The sequence below is a fragment of the Malania oleifera genome, chromosome 5 (genome assembly GCF_029873635.1).
Source record: "Malania oleifera isolate guangnan ecotype guangnan chromosome 5, ASM2987363v1, whole genome shotgun sequence".
Taxonomy (NCBI): domain Eukaryota; kingdom Viridiplantae; phylum Streptophyta; class Magnoliopsida; order Santalales; family Ximeniaceae; genus Malania; species Malania oleifera.
The window spans coordinates 72,560,278-72,577,849 of NC_080421.1; the positions used below are offsets into that span (position 1 = coordinate 72,560,278).

Below are 17,572 nucleotides of genomic sequence, written 5' to 3' on the forward strand. Positions count from 1 at the left end.
AAGATGAGAGATCCTTTGAAAAAGGATCCCCCTTACAATAAGCATGCCTTTTTAATAAATATGAAAAATAATTAATTCAAGTATGAGAAAGTTCAAAAATAAGTCACAATCAAAAAGTGCTCATATTCTTTTGTTAAGTTTTCATGTTCATTCTACCTTTTACTCCCCTTTGCTATATGCCAAATTTTTATATGCTTTACATATTCGCCATATTCTTACTTTTCATTCATGTTTGCTCATGTTTGCTCTCAAAATTTCTCCCCCTTTGACATCATGTAAAAGGAATTGAGGGGCATAGACACGAAGTGATTTAGCACATTAAAAGCATAGTCATACTATGAGCATAGTCATTTTACAAAAAGTCACAAGTAATAGAGGGTACAATCCAAACTGAAAATAAAAAGAAACAAAGCAACATAAGACATAACTAATACATAGAAAGTGCTTTAATACAACCCAAACTGACAAACTAAATCAATTATCAGCATCATCATCTTCATCTTCAGCTTCTTCTTCATCTCCTTCCTCTTCATCACCTTCCTCTTCATCTTCTTCTTTCATCTCCTTCCTCTGATTCTTCATCTTCACTCTAAGGAGCAGAACTAGTGTCCATAGGATCAAAACCGTGGGATGAGCTAGCATGATATTTTTCAATATGAGTGAGGCGCTAATTGAGTAAGGAATAGGTAGAGTGAAGTGAAGATACATCCTCTTGAAGGGATTGAAGTCCCGATCTCATGTTGCTGTTGAAGGTGAAGAATTCATGATGAAAGGCAATGAAACATGAATGCGTATCAGCAGGAGGTCCTTGATCTTGAACTAGAGGAGGAGGAGGTACAGCTGCTAGTGCTCTTTGAGGGCTTCCTTCTTTCAAGAACCAACCCTAATTCTTGCTTTTTATAGCCCATCTTCTTAAGGGTTGTAGAGGTGAAGAGATCATATTAGGTACGTTTTATGAACAACTTAGAAGGTGTGGTTATATCAAGCTGAGCAAAGATAAGATTCAACACACCGCCATAAGGAAGAGTGAAACGAGTGGCTTCCAACTTGGCCCACATCCATTTCAAGATAAGGCTAGACATATCAAGTTTCTTGCCCTTACGTAAACACCATAAAACAAAGTAGTCGACGTAGGAAAGATGATAGTAAGATCCGACCTTAGGTAGGATGTTGTTGGATATGATTTTGTGAAGTATTTGGGCCTGGAGGTTCAATTGCTTATACATGGGTGGATGGCCAAAATATACAGGTTTGTTGACCATTATTAGAGGCAAAAACTCTTCGGGAGTGAAGCCTTGCTCAAGAATCCATGATTGAGCAAAGGCGGGACATTCGAATTCTCCTGGGGTGATATACAAAATAGGAGCTAGAATTTGAGGAGTTAAAATGATTTTCTTGCCTCTAACCTCAATAGTGAGAACACTTTCTCTAGAAATCATGTTGGCATAAAAGATTTTGACAAGGTTGGGGTACATGCCTTTGGCTTGATAGACAACAAAATTTTTCAAACCAATGTTTCTAGACATAGGTAGTATTTCAGGGAATTCAGAACCAAAAAAGGTGGTGTCGATCACCTTAGCAAAGAAGGGGTTTGTAGAACGGAGAGTAGAATGATAACGGAGCTTAGATTGGGGAGTGATTAGCCATTGCTCGATGTTGTTTTCGTCCCTCCCGGAAGAAGAACCTCAGTTTTTCGTGGTATTGGTGCAAGGCATCATTGTATATTGGAGGAAACAAGCCAAGAGGAACCCTAGAAATCGAGTGAGAGAGTGTAGGAGAAGTAGTTTGGAGCTTTGATTCGAAGGTTTTTTGAGTGAGGAAGCAAGGAAGATAAAAGGGTGGAACTTCAAGTGAGTGATGGAGCAAGAGGCAGTAGCCTGAAGTTAGGGTTTCGTGCTTTAAAATATATAGGTCCCGCGACTTCAAGCACCTAAAGATTAAGTTCAGTCATCTGAAGATTTACAGAACTTAAATCTCAACAAGCAGTAACACCTCAGTCGCTTGAGGTGTGATGGCTCAGGCGCCCGAGCCTTTAATATACAGTGTTCAGTCGTCTGAGCTTCCAGGCTCAGTCGCCTAAAGTCCTTAACTTTCTAAATATTTTCTTTTCTCTTAACATGAACTCTTCCTTCTTTTGATATATCATATTATCAAGCTTCAATTGTCTTTTCAAATTGTCTTTTGAGGGACATGACTTCCTTGATCTTTGAAGATAAGCTTTGAACACTCCAAGTCTTCTTGATGTTTGGCCAACAATGACATTTTGTATTTATTTGTTATATCTCATAAGCTTTTCTTTTAGATTTCTATATTTCAACTAGTTCAATGTTCTTTAGATTGGATTAAGTAGTTTCCTTATTAAAACATCCTAATATATTTGGAGTCCATTTTATCAAGTTACTCATACTCTCTTGGGTCCGGATGGATTAGTAAGCGATGTTTCTTTTATTCTCCAAACTTGTCTAGTTTTCACATCCTTTCTCTTTAATGGACATTCAAACTTAATATGTCCTTTCTTCTTACATAGAAAGTATGTGGTGTGAGTGTAAGCATTTGAGGAGGTGCTAGCATAATCATTAGAGGTTTTTGTGAAGTATCCCATGTAAAGATTCTTTTTCCTTATATTTTCAACTCCATTGAATCCTATGCCTTCTTTATTCAAGGACATTCGTTGTGCGCCAATCATTTTATCAAAGTTCTCCTTTCCTCTAGTAAAATTATAGATAATTTTGGCTTGGTCCTCAATTTTTCTTTTAAGATCATAGATTTTTGAGTCTTGTGTATTCTTACTCTTTTCTTGTAGGTTTACTTGGTCTTGAGACATCTTACTGATTTTGTTCTCTAGTTCAGAAATATATTGATATTTCTTATTATCAATGGAAGTTTGGGATCGTATGTCTTCTATTTCCTTCATCATCTTTTCATTCTTTCTTTCTAATCTCTTGATTTTCAAATTTTTTCTTTTTCAGCAAGTTTTTGAGATTCTGATTCTTTCATTACAACTTTATTCTTATTTTTCAATAATGTGTATCTTTTAGTCATTTTAACTAGAATCTTATGAACTTTGAATAATTCACTTTGTAGTTTTTCATAAGATGACATACTCTCATCATTGGATTAATTAGATGAATCACTACTATAATCATTAAATGATTTGGATGAGAAGCTTTGTTCTTCATCATCGTCCCATGCCATAAAGCAAGCAACCTCTTGCTCACTTGATTTACTATCTGAACTACTTGTACTAATATTATCCAATGTAGTGGCTTTCATTGCCCTGTTATTTTTCTTTTTTGAATCTTTCTTAAGTTATGGACAATCCGGTTTTATGTGTCCAACTTTCTTGCAATTATAGCATGTAGGAGGTTCTTTCTTTGTTTCTTTTTTATTAGTTTATTCTTCATCTAATTTTGAGTTCCAAATTTTTCTTTTAAATTTATTCTTTCTTCTAAGTATTTTTGCATGTTTCTTGGATATGAAGGCTATTTCATTTGTATCCATCTCTTTTTATTTCATCTTCATCACTAGAGCTTTCGTTTGAGGCTTTAAATGTAATAGATTCACGGGCTTTAGATTTTCCACTTCTTTCATTTATTGCCATCTTATAAGTGAGAAGGGATTCGATTAATTCATTAAGGGAGGTGTTTTTCAGATTTCTACCTTACGTTATTGTTGTGGCCTTTGGTTCCCAAATTGAAGGAAGTCCTTTAAGGATTTTTCTAATCATTTCATATATTGTATAATTTTTCCCTAATGCATTTGAAGAATTTATTATGTGAGTCAACCTAGTATATATGCTAGTGATAATTTCTTCCGGATTCTTCTTAAAGGTCTCATACTCGCTAGTGAGTATGTTGATTCTACTATCTCTAACATCTATAGTTTCTTCATAGGTTACTTCTAACTTGTCCCAAATTTCTTTGGCTGACTAACATGCCATGACCCTATTAAACTCATTTACGTCTAAAGCACAATATAGTGCATTCATGGCACTAGAGTTTACTTGCATCATTTTATAATCATTATCGGTCAAGTCTTTTTCTTCTTTAGGAACTTATTTACCATCTATGAGTTTGATAGGAATGTAGTCACCATGTGTGACAACCTTCCATGCTTTCCAATCCATGATTTGAATATATATATATATCCTCATTCTTTGTTTCCAAAATGTATAATTTAAATCACAAAAGATAGGTGGTCTAGTAGAGGATTGACCTTCAGCAAAAGGAGAAATACCTAGGTGTGCTATTTAGACCTTTATATAGCTTCTGATTAGGATTTTCTATAACTAGGCTCTGATACCAATTGAAAGTTAAGGTGTTATCCCAAGAGGGGGAGGGGGTGAATTGCATTTATAAAAATTATTTTAAGTGTTATTATTTGTATATTTAAGCAAACACACAAGAATGACTTAATTTTAAATCAACCACCATTCAAACATAAACCAAAAATCAATCACAAACAAAAATAGTAACCAATCAATCAACCAAATACTTAACCAAGATTTGAGAAAGCTTGTTGCACTTTCTTTATTTTCAGCGTTTGCCAACTTTCAGCTTATAGCCCTGTATGTGTGATTTTTATGTGCTCCTTTTAAACAAGATTTCTGCAAGCCATTAAACAACGTACTCCCTTAAAGGTTTCTGCAAAATATTAACCAACGTACTTTCTTAGATTTAAAAGGTCTTCTTCAAACTCAGTTTCAGCAACCTTACACTTTGAAACACCATTTGTATATATGCTGAAATTTAAATAGAAAATAGTAGAGAGAGTGAGACTGAGAGTTTTTATGAGGTTCGGCTTATCCCAAGTCTATGTCCTCGCCTTAGGCAAGACCACCTAAGGATTTCACTAACTCGATCCTTTTTGAGCGAAACAAACCGATTACAATCCTTCTTTAGGGTAGAACTCCCTCTCCAAGCAATACCCCACGCTTGGTTACAGCGATCCAAATACCTAAATCATCGAGAAATAAGAAACAAGAAAACAAATTCTTTTGTACAAAGAATGCTCTCAGATAGAGCTGGTTAGTACAATTGAAATATATATACTTCAATAACAAATACCAAATGAAATAGAGTTGAAGCTCAAGAACAATATCACCGGAATACTTCGCTAGATGGAGATGAGTATTTCAGAATGTATAGCTCAGAGAAGAGTGATCAGTGCTTCAGAATATCTCAGCAATTCAGAATGATTTGATTGAGCAAGAGAGAACTTTGAGAGAATAAGAGTGCTTTCAGCTTTAGAGTAGATTTTTCAATACTTGGTATATGTTTGATTCATGAAAACATGTATTTATAAGCTCATAAAGCTTAATTCGTGTTGCCCAAGTTTACTTGGAGTATTTCCCAAGTTTTGACAAAATTTGAGCCACAAGAAACTTAATTTTAAAATTTAAAACGTTTTAAAAAATATAACCGTTAACAGTGTTCTGGCGCCTGAAGTCTCCAGGTCAGTCACCTGAAGTTCTTTAAAACTGAAAATTTAAAACTGAAAACAGGATCAGGTGCCTGAGGTGACAAGGGTCAGTAGCATGAGGTTACACTGCCTCTTCAGAAATTCATCAGGAAAATCTTTAGGTGCGTGAGGAAATTCTTCAGGCTCCTGAGCTTACACTTGAGTCGCATGAACAGACAAATTTTCTGTTTTTTCAGGTTATTTTTCAAAAACACTTGGCTCTCTTGTTTTGTTACTTTATAAAAACATTTGCTAGGGTTTTAAAATAAGGTCTCTAAGTCCATGACAAACCCTAAAGAGCTTCAAACCATTTCACATGATATTTGAATATGAAGTACTTACAAAAATTCATCCTAAATCCTTAAACAATCTAAGCTTTGAAGTCTTCATATGAATAATGCTTTGAATCCTCCTAGACTTTGAGCTTGAGTCAACTTTATGTTTCCACATGCTTTGATCATTTTGAGTCAACTTGAGCTTCCTTTGGATTACTTTGAAGATGAGTATGACTTTATGGTTCTTGGTGATGTTGAACTTGCATTTTCTTTGATATTTTGATTTTTGTCAATTAAGTATTCCTGAAACATCATCACTTAACAACACATGTTAAATCAACCTTCATTTGTTATCATCAAAAGGAGATTCGAAAGTCATGTTAGGCCAACAACCCTAGGTTGCGAAATACTATGTGTGATTTGAATTTAACCTACGAAGTTTTTAAATACCTAATTCACCCCCCATTTTGGGATCACACCAATTTCTTTAATTTCTTTACGAAAAAACTACTATATTTTGGAAATCAGTAAAACAGACGATTATAGCAACATCCTCCAATCATTCTGAAATGCTACTTATCCATGAAGCTAGTAGAGAATGTGTGTGACTTAGATCAATGATTTCTCATATCCAAGCAAATTGTGGTCTTCAATTAATCAAGAATTCCAACAGTTTTATATGAAGATAAAATATATCTCTCCAAAATTCTTCTATACACATGAATTCTAGAAGAATGATGATATAGATGTTCAGCAGATCCGATCAAGTGATAATCTAGTAGATTTGTTCACCAAAACTTTGCCTACTACAACATTTAAGAAATTAGTTCATCTTATCGGAATGAGAAATCTTAAAGATCTTGTTAGATGATATTTTCATTAAAATTTAATGACTAAACTTATCATAAAACAAATAAAAAACATAGTTAAATATTTTAAATTCAAGTAACCCATCAAACGTACTGTTAAAAAAAATGTAAACTAAAATTTCAATATTTATACTTCATAAATTAAAATTATAAAGTTGAAGTTCCTTTATGTATAAAATATGAATGATAAATGGATACAAAATACTCAACTTTATATTGATTGGTTGACCTTTGTTCAAATCAATTAACTATTCTTTTTTCCTGATTTTATCCAAATTGCTATGTTATTAGATATGAAATTTAACAAACCTAATGGAATTCAACCAGACCTAGAAAGCGAGCCACAATTTGATGAATTGGTCGATTCGACCCAATTTTTAAATTATATTTTATTTTTTAAAGATATATTTTGTCACTGAATTGAATTAAAATCGTATATAATAAATATTTTAAAACAACATAATTATCTAATTATTTTTTTAAAATTATTTTTATTTATTTTTTTACATATTTTTAATTTTTTTAAAATAATAATTTAATTATATTGTGATGCATATGTCAATAGATTGACTTGAATCAGTTGGACTAGTGAGATTGGTTAACTTGAGAACTGAGTTTCCATTTCTAATTCATTTACATGTTCAATTTTCAAAACATATTGTTTTTAATAGAACAATTTTTCCAACTTAATTTACTAAATCAATTCCATTTTCTTAATTTATCTTATCACCATTGAGTGAAAAAGGTTAAATTGTCATTTTATTAAGGGTAAATTTTCATTTTTTTACTAAACTTAATAGGTGTTGGCTAACTGTTGACTAGAGGAAGGTTCTTTTTGTCCATAAAATTTATCTCATAGGAGTTTTGGTTGTTTTTAGGAATTCAAGTGGTGGAGTGTCATTTTCAGAAAAGTCCGGAGGTGTTGTTAGATTTTACCCTATTTAAAATAATAAATTAAATATGCTCCTTACACCTTCCTACAATGTGTATAAAAGGAGATTGTTCATAAGCCTTTTGACATACACTTCTTTTTACACTCCACCTAATATTGATGCCCTTTTCTTTATTTATTCCACTTTCTAAAAATATTTACCAACTTATGCTATCATGGGTTCAAGGCGTGCAAACTGTCTCTTGCAAATATGTAAGGTAAGGTTGCGTACTATAGACCCATTGTAGTTCGCCCTTTTCTTGGACCTCGCATACGTGGGAGCTTTGTGCACCAAACTGCCTTTTTAAAATTTTTTTAATGTCCAACACATCAACCTAAGACACACAAGCAAGCTTATTCTCTTCATCTTGGGAGAAATCTTTGAAGTTTATCACCTTTGTAGGTTAATCAAAATTTGAGATCTTGCTCTTCACTACTTCTCAGACATTCACTTGAATTATAAACAACTCAAATAGAAAATCCAATCTTATCCTCTAATATATGCTCCATGTAAGACATAAAATTACTAGCTTAAATATTTGGTGCGGGGAAATCTTCATACAATTTCTTGGTTGTTATAGGCTTCTTGGTAATAATCTTCTAGGACAAATTCCCATTACATTAGCATACCTTTAATAAACCTTAACTTCCTCTTCCATTGTCTTAAGGCCATCCCAACACAAGGCTTTAGTTCTCTTGTAGCTATGGGCATAATCCCAATTGAATTTGTAGGTAGTGAATTTATAGTGCTCTGATGTAAAAGGAAAAGACAAGGTTGGAACTACTTCCGCTGAATGTCTACTTTTGTACTCTATAAACTTTTTAAATATAATTCATGAACCAATTAACTTTTGGTAAGAATTCTACTTGTGAGTTTGTCTCATATTCAAAAAAATAAATTAAAAAATAGGTGCTTGTATACATGGTTAGATCTAAGATGCACTAGGCTTAAGTTATTAGGTCAAATTAGTACTCACCCATGTGTATCAAACCCACCCATGGACTCCTATAGTGCTAACAAGTGATATCAGAGTCAACAGTCTGTAACTCTAGGCAAGCGACATCGTAAAGTTGAGACGTGAAACTAATTCTATTAATGCGCTAACTGTTGGAGGACCAAATGTGTGACTAAGACCAATAAGAATCATCTAGACTTGATAGGTAAACCCAAATAGGGTCAGGATGCAGAAGGTAGAATTGATTTGGAGGCACGTGGAATGCACAATCTGAAGCATATAAGGCGCGAGGGTAAGACTCGAACAACTATTGGAGAATTACACTTACACTCACGAAGGGAAATAATTTCCACTCAAAGGGGAGAGAGGTTGAATCAGGAACATAAAAAATCAAGAATGCTTCCATTTGAGGGCAAGTCGTTGGAACTCACAAGTGAGAGGAGATTGTTAAGAACTTCACTTATTTGTCCAATATTAGAAAAATAGAGTGAAAAATGAATGTTTATATATATGGTTGGACCCAAGATCTAATAGGTATATATTGGAGGGAGTAGACTTTTCGATTAAACATTGGTATAGAGAAGGAAATAAAGTGGCAGATACCTTGGCTCGTCAAGGTGCTAGGGGGAGGAATAGGGTGTTTACAAATAGTAGTCATCTTCCTAGAGTTATCAAGGGGTTATATAAATTGGAGAAGATGAGTACGGCTTATTTGAGGTATGTTTAGCTGATTTCCTGTTGGTTTTGGTCTATGCTTTATGTTATTTATCTTTTGTTTGTTTTGTTGCGTGATATTTGGCTTGTAGGTCCTTGTTTTGCTTTTGTTTTTGTTTTGTAATCTTTTTTTTTGGCTGGATGTTGATGTTGTTTTTGGAAGGTCTTTAAAGGTTTGTTTTTTGTCCCTCTCTTTAAATATTTTGTAACCACGGTATTCCTCCGCCAAAAGTGTGGGTTTATCAATAAATAAATGGAGGTCCCGCCCTTCTTTAAAAAAAAAAAAAAAAGTTGATTCTCATCCATGTACATCAAGCCTACTCATGAAGTCTCTAAATCCTAACAATTTTGAAATAGTAAACATTGATAAGTCAAAAAAACATGTTTGGTCATAATTTTGTATAGGTGCAAAAAGAAAGGGACGAGTAATGCCAATTTTTTACCGATCGCATGCCCCATCACCTCAAAAATATTTCTTCTCATCAAAGCTATTTTTTACCCTAAAAAAAAAAAAAAAACTCATTGCAACTTATCTTATGTCCATAGGCATCTTGTTCACATTAAAATAATAATAATAATAAAAAAAATCCCCTTTACCCACTAACATTGTAATTATGAAATAAATGGCTAAGCAAATTCCAAAACAAAAAATGTATAAAAGAAATACACCTTGGTAATGGATCAAGCATGAATAATATTGTAATATCAAGGAACATTAATTAATTACATGCAATGGTGGCATCAGAAGACAGTGAAGTTAATTGTTGAGAAGGAAATAACTTTTATGAAACTTACAATAAACACAGGCAATTAGACTAGAACTTAAGATCTCCTAAATAACCAGGACTCTAATAGCATCTTGGATCACCACTTTTTAAGTAGTTATGGGCAAACAATGCATATCAAACCTCGATAGATGCTAACAATTGTGATGGCACCACAGTGGACTGACATTTCAGAAAGTGCTGAATATATGAGGAATAGAGACATGGAAAAGAATTTGTTGAAGGACAGGAGCAGTATGGCCATGTAGTTGAGTTGTGGAAGAATGCAGAGATGAAAAGAATATGTTAACTGATGGGAAAGAGGGAAGGCAGATCATAGAAAGGAAGGAAAAAGAATGGAAAGATGAAAAGGAATATGTTGATCGATGGGAAAGAGGGAAAGTATAATAGAAGAGGAGAGAAATCATTTCACATTTTGTGCAGGTGGAAAAAAGTGGGCTTGAAAGAAATCCCTTCATGGCATTGGCTGATTGACATTTGAATAAAGCTACAGTTCCAGTATGCAGCACGTAGGGATGGATTTTGCAGGCAGCTCACCCTTCAAAGGCTCCTGTTTGTGCGTGTGAGGGTGCACGCTTGCATATAGTTATTAACTAGCACTTGGCCCAGCCGCCTAGGATCATGTTGTCTGCCCAGGGCGTGGGATGGTCTGCTCGTCCAAGCCATAATTTTGACATTCTGACTTATCCATTACAAATTTCCAGAAATTTTGGACTTTCTTTTCAAAAAAAAAAAAAAACAGCAGAGAAAATGATGCATATGAGAAACTGCAACACCCTAAGACTAATATATCATCCTGCCTATTTGCAGAAAGAGCCTCGTACATTTTGCCGAGAATGCGAAATCGAAACACAATACAACCATGCCCGATATTAACATCACTTGCATATAGAATACGTAGAATATCCATTCCAAATGAAAGTAGAAGTCCACAAATAACCACGCATAAACTCAAGAGCTTCACTGGATTTGGCTCTCAATAAAAGAGACCATATGATGAACATTTTTAAGGCAAAATGATAGTAAACAACAAAATGAACAATGAAACTACCATTGATATTTTACACACATCTTGTATGAACAAAAGTCATCTATTTGAGTAACTGCAGACCAAAAGACCAACATTTTATGAAGCTAATATCTATGCTATCAGGGACATAGTACTACAACATACAGAAATTTTAAGTTCATCAGAAATAGTCATCAAATGCCCCTTCCTGGTCACGTTCCCAGCTTTTAGATCCTGCACAAAGCAACCACGGAGAAAGAACAAATAGTATGGTCAAATTTAATACATCCTAGGATAACAAGACCACGAAATAACTTAGAATTTGACCAACGGCACAATCGAGAGAAGTTAACATAAATGGAATGAATTTCTGAATTGGGAAGTTTATGCTTCAAAATAGTGAGAATTTTCTGATACATACAGTGCTATATCACTTATGTTAAACCCTCAGGCCAAAGTAATTAAGCTGATCACTCTACTGCTTGGTTGAAGCAGGACCCTGGTGAATACAGTAAACGGGGGCTAAGAAATCTTGACTTACCTATTGTTTCAGTGACTGAAAGATCCTCAACTACAAGGTGCACATTGTCCGAGAAGTTTACTGTAGTTGCACCAGGAGCTGGAAAAGTGAAATCAGAGTCCGTAGATGTATCATCAGAAGCAGTGGAACTAGCATCAACTTGATATTCTCTGACCATAGGTCCAGAAGTTGAATTCAAGCTGGATGACGCACACAAGACCATTTTCAACTCTTTGAATTGGCCTGACATGCAGTATATCATCCTGGAACACAATAAATTGTAGTCAGTATCAGTAAATTATGAAGTAGGAACTTTAATTAGGTTTAGTTACTTAGATGATCATGACTGGTTATCAACTGTAATTGAGAGGCAAGTTCCTTTTAAAATTAAGAGTAGTTCACAAAATTAACAGGTGCTTATAATTGGAAAGTAGTTCTTAGTTTCAATATTTAGAAGCAACTTCCAATTTCCTCCTATTAAAAATTTACAGCTGATCTTAATATTAAAAAATCTGCCCTTACTTTCATTATTTTTATGTTTTGTGATCCATCAGCAGATAAACATCATATAAAGCTCACTCCCAGTGCAATTGTCATATTTTGAGAAGAGTTTGAGGTTGTTGTGCACCATATTCTCCTCATTTCTTATCTTTTTCTTCTTTTTCTCCATGTTATTGTTTTATTTTCTCATTTGGGGTTGTAAACCAGCCTGATTTATCCAGGCACAGGGCTACTCAATCCATTGTATTTGACCAATTCACCCATCTAACCAACAGAAAGTTGGGTGTGTATGGCTGGTTTGGGAAAACAACAATATCCTAAAATGCAGCTTCATTTCAATGGCCTGAGATGAAATAAAAGTTTCCTGCCCAAAATCAGTCATCGGTACAAGATTCCTGCCGCTTAGTCGGAGAGCATTACACTCCTATTTCTTGAATACTGTTGGTAATTGGTAAAATGGAAGACCTAACTTCAATGATAGGTCTCTCCCTCTATTTATAATATATGTCAAGTACAATATCAATGACCATAATACCGTTACTAATTCACAATTATTACTAACAAAACTCTTAACGCATAAAAATAATGCTAAATGACAAAATAACCATTAACCCTCCCCCCTCAAGTTGGAGCATATATATCGTATGCTCCTAACTTGTTACAAATGAATTTCACACGAGCACCTCCCAATGCTTTAGTGAACAAATCAGCAAGCTGAAACTCAGACTTCACATGAGTAGTTGTAATGAGCTTCTATACAAGTTTCTCCCAAATAAAATGATAATCAACTTCAATGTGCTTTGTCCGCTCATGGAAGACCGGGTCGGAGGCAATATAAATAGCAGCTTGATTATCACACATAAACCCCATAGGCTGAGAATGTGGAAAACCTAGTTCTTTCAACATGTTCTTCAACCAAACAAGTTCACATGTAGAGTGCGCCACAGCCCTATACTTTGACTCAACACTTGACTTGGCCACTGCAGTTTGTTTCTTACTATTCCAAGACACAATATTACCACCGACAAAGATACAATACCCAGTAGTGGATCTTCGGTCGGAAGGTGACCCGGCTCAATCTGCATCTGTATATCCCTGAATATGAGTGTGACCCTAATCCTGATATAATAGACCTCTCCCTAGTGCACCTTTGATATATTTCAAAATGCGAATTACCGCATTTCAGTGACTTATTCTTAGGAAATCGAGAAACTAACTCACAACACTTATTGTGAAAGATATATCTAATTGAGTGACTGGGAAAATTCAACTTTCCAATCAGTCTCCGACACTGACCTGGGTTGGGCAACAAGTCTCTGATTTCCAGCTACTGGTCTGACTTCTGGCAGCTGCTGGCTGTTTTCTAGGGCTATAGTGTTTCTGGAAATTTTCCTATGGTGGTAGGCATGCAGTAGATTTAGGGTTTTAGGCTTCGGTTTTGATGGTGGTGGTAACAATTAGGGTTTAGGTTTCAGAATCATGCTCTGATACCATGTTGAATAATTGGGTAAAATGGAAGACCTAACTTCAGTGATAGGCCTCTCCCTTTATTTATAATATATACATACCAATGACCATAATATCCTTACTAACTCATACTTACTACTAAAAAAACTCTAACACAATAACAATGCTAAATGACTAAATAACCACTAACATTTAACAAATATCATTTTATGCTATGGAAATATGGAAATTTGATGATGGGCAGTAAGTAATTTGACTCAGAAATTTGATGTCGATATTATGAGAGTAGCTTTTGCAGCTACAATTTATACTATTTGGAAAGAAAGACAAAAGACTTGGGGGGAAAACATGGCAGACAAGTCATATTTAGCATTTTTAACTTGTGAAATCATCGAGCTGAAAGTTGCTGAGGGAGGACAAGTTCCTGATGACACCAATTCAAGATTTTTCTTTAGAAATTTGGGGATCCCTATTTCATTTAGGTCTTTGTAATCTGTGTTCTGTTGCATTGTCCTTTAGTGATGTCAAGTTGAAGGACTTTGACCCTGTTTGTTTTTCTGTTCTTCGAATTTGTTCGATCTCTTTAACATTCACACTTCCCAAAAATAATAATCTTGTTCAACAATGCAGTATGTTAATAATTGAAATATACAAAACAAAAACAGATATAAGAGATGCAAAAATAAGCTAATACCACCTGTTCAAAGATTCCTGAAGCTGATGAACTCTTCTTTCAGTTTCTTCTAACTTCTCATGTCTATCTTCACTTGACCTTTGAGCTTCTGCGTATTTCCTTTCAAAATAATCAGCTCTTTGTTTTTCTGACCGCAGCAAGGCCTGTTTAATATTAAATCAAGGTACACCTCCCAAAAATTAGGTTAGAGTTTTGTACATGTAAGATGAGACATATCAACTCAAATTCCAGGCCACAACTGGATATAAGTCATGATTCAATGTCGCATCATAGAAGCTTTTGTGATCAATATACATCGATAAAACTCAAGGGAATGGTTATAAGGAGGCTACAGGAACAGAAAATTTGATTACTTACTGTTGGACAATAAACAAAATGAAATCAAAAGGAAGTCAATACCATGTCCAAAATAAAATAATAAGAATTTAGTACATTTTCTTCAATTGAAGTGACTACATTATTGATATCTTGAAGGGAAGCTAATACAAGACAATGAACTAAAATTGACTAAGATGGCATGACCATGTGTGAGTAACACCATTATTGCTGCATTAAAAACAAGCACAGTGGTTCAAGTTCAAGGTATTGAAAGGTGCAAGTTGAGGTAGGTCAACGAACTAGAGACTAATGATTTATCAGGTCGTGACCCAAATAGAACCAAACAACAGAAAAATTCGTGTGGCCCTATCTAATTTGATGAAATAATCTGCTTCAGCTGATTTGGAACCTGTTGGAATTGGTGTATTCCAAAGAGGGGGGGGGGGGTGAATTGGAGATTTAAAAGCTTTTCGGCTAATTAAGACATTTTTCGCTGATTCACCACAGTTCATATCTCATTCAATATTAAGGCGTGTATGTAAAATGATTTACGAATATGCGAACATACATGTGTGCAACATAACTCATTTAATTTAAATGTGTGCATGCAAATAATTGTAACTGTAAATGAATAGGCATACACATACTGAATTTAACGTGCTGAAATTAAATGAAATAGAGTGAGCGACACACAATATTTGTTATCGAGGTTCGGCCAAACCAGCCTACGTCCTTGCCTTGGGCATACCCCCCAAGGATTGCACTATCCTTGCTCACTTAAACGGGCGGAGCAGAAGTTGTTTACATCCTCTCCTTACGGGGCGAGGAAAACCCCAGCAAAATTACCAAGTTAAGCCCAACTGACCTCCCTTATAGGGCGGAGACTCCTCAGATCAATTTTTGACCTGAACCGAACCGAACCAATCTCTCTTACGGAGCAGAGACTCCCCAGTTCAATTCCGGGCTGAACCCAACCTATACATTAAAAATCATTTTGGTACATAATACAATGCTTCTGAATACAAGAAGAAATGTACACATTAAAGCTCCATGCATTCTCTAATATGATATGAAATAATGCTCAGTAGAGTGTTTTTCTTAAAAACAATTTTTGCACACAAAAGTTTATATGATCTTTGATTTCAAAAATGAAATATGCAATCAGCATTTTCAAATATCTAAATGTGATGAGTATGTTCTCCAATAAAAATCTTGCAATGAAAATGTTTGGAGAAGCTAGGAGTTAAGCTCGAAAATGTTTGTGCAATGAATACTATTTGAGCATTTGAATCTTGCAATTGAAGTGCAAAGATTCAAAGGCTACGAAGAGTTTTTCCACAATATATTTATTAAAGAAAATAATATGGGAAGAACTCTAAACCTACTCTCAAAAATAATTTTCAAACTAAAAGTCAAAGAGAGTAAGTGATTTTGAAAAACGAAATGCCCAAACAAAATAAAGTGCTCTCTTTCAAAAAATTTTCCAAAGAGTAATAAAGAGAGTTGGAGAGTGTAAAATTTTACCCCAAAATGATTTTGCAATTAAAAATGTAAGTGGGGGAACTTTAATTTAGAAAAAAATTTGTGAGAAAAATTAGCTAATCAAAGTTGCTAATCAAAGCAAATGAAGGGGTATTTATAGTTTTTCAGGAAATTATGATCATTAGGGACACACTTGGTATTTTTGAAAAAGTTTAATGACAAATTTTTTAAGTTTAAGCACTTAGTTATGTGGCCAAACAGAAAGGTTCGGTTAACCGAAATAAGGTTCGGTCGACTGAAATAAGGTTCGGTCGACTGAAATAAGGTTCGGTTGACTGATCATGCAGTTCGGTTTGTTGAGCGAATGCTTCAGTCGACTGAGCCCTCTAAAGCATTTAAAACAATTTAAAATTTCAGGCTGCTGAGCAAATGGCTAGTTGGCTGAGCCAAAGGTGACTTTTCAAACCTTTGTTGGTTCGGTTGACTGAGGCATTTTTGAACTACAAGTTCGGTCGCTCAAGGATGCTGGAAAAGTCAATATCAGGGTTCGGTCGACCGTAAGCTCATTTTACGGTCGGTCACTCGAGGCATGGTCAACAAGTTGACTTTGGGCGTACAGTGTGTTTGGTTGATCGAGATGTTTATAACTGAATGGGTCGGTCGACCAAGGCTTTTTAATTAAGCCAAAAATCCAATGTTGGTCAACCGAAGGTCGACCGAAGTCTTTGTAAGCCCTAATTTTTTTGTCCTTAATTTATTTTGAAAACCTTTGTGTGATTTAGGCAATTTTGAAAAAAGGTTTTATGTGAATGGTTAGGTCTCGAAGGTCAATCTAAGGTCATCTGAGTAATCAATCCATTTCATGCAAATGCATGCATTATTACAGACCAATAAAAAAAAATTAAATGCAATACAGATAACATCAAAATATCTTCTTCTTTTGCTTTTCATTTTCCATGAAATTCGCTAGGAGTGTGTGAGCTTTATGTCCCTGCTGACTTCCATTTTCCTGTATCTTATGTTCGTGTTGAAATGAAAACCTGTTCACACACTAAATGCACACATAAGTTACACGTGCTTTGTCAGCATCAAAACAGAGATCGAACTCAAAAAGTCAACAGAACCATTAGATGAGAACACAATGAACCTTGAGAAGAATGCAGAAGATATCTATATATTCTACCTAAAGGTGGCTAAAACATTTCAGAAAGATAGAACCTTTATATGCATCATTATACAATATATTGGAAGTGAACCTATTCTGAACATTCGACTTCCTATCCCAACCTATCCACTGTCCATTGTTGCTATTGGAGGACGGTTGCCATAGTAAAGTTTTGTGCAAGGAGGATGATTTGTTGATATAAGAAATACCAAGAAAGATGAAATTCTAGACCAAAATTCTCTACATGTTAATGGCATGCAAAGACAAACCAATATCATATAGGGCACCCTTTGTCACGTTCCAATTTCTAATACTTAGAAAGTCGTGACTCCATCCACATTAGATCCAATAGAGGCACTAGGCCTAGGAAGAAGATAAAATTGAAAGTCATCCTCTTTAATTGCAAATGTAAAAAAAGTTGTTTCC

General features: G+C 34.7%; 1 protein-coding gene across 1 annotated transcript in view; it reads right to left on the reverse strand.

Moving 5' to 3' along the window:
* Positions 1–10,926: 10,926 nt before the first annotated feature.
* The window catches only part of LOC131155228 (myosin-9), a 99,868-nt gene continuing 93,222 nt past the window's right edge, over positions 10,927–17,572 (reverse strand). Inside the window, exons 24-26 of the mRNA XM_058108219.1 lie at positions 14,185–14,324; positions 11,541–11,782; positions 10,927–11,233 (exon numbers count right to left, since the gene is read on the reverse strand). Coding sequence (XP_057964202.1) covers positions 11,181–11,233; positions 11,541–11,782; positions 14,185–14,324 — 435 coding nt within the window. The 3' untranslated portion in view covers positions 10,927–11,180. The remainder of the gene's footprint in view (positions 11,234–11,540; positions 11,783–14,184; positions 14,325–17,572) is intronic.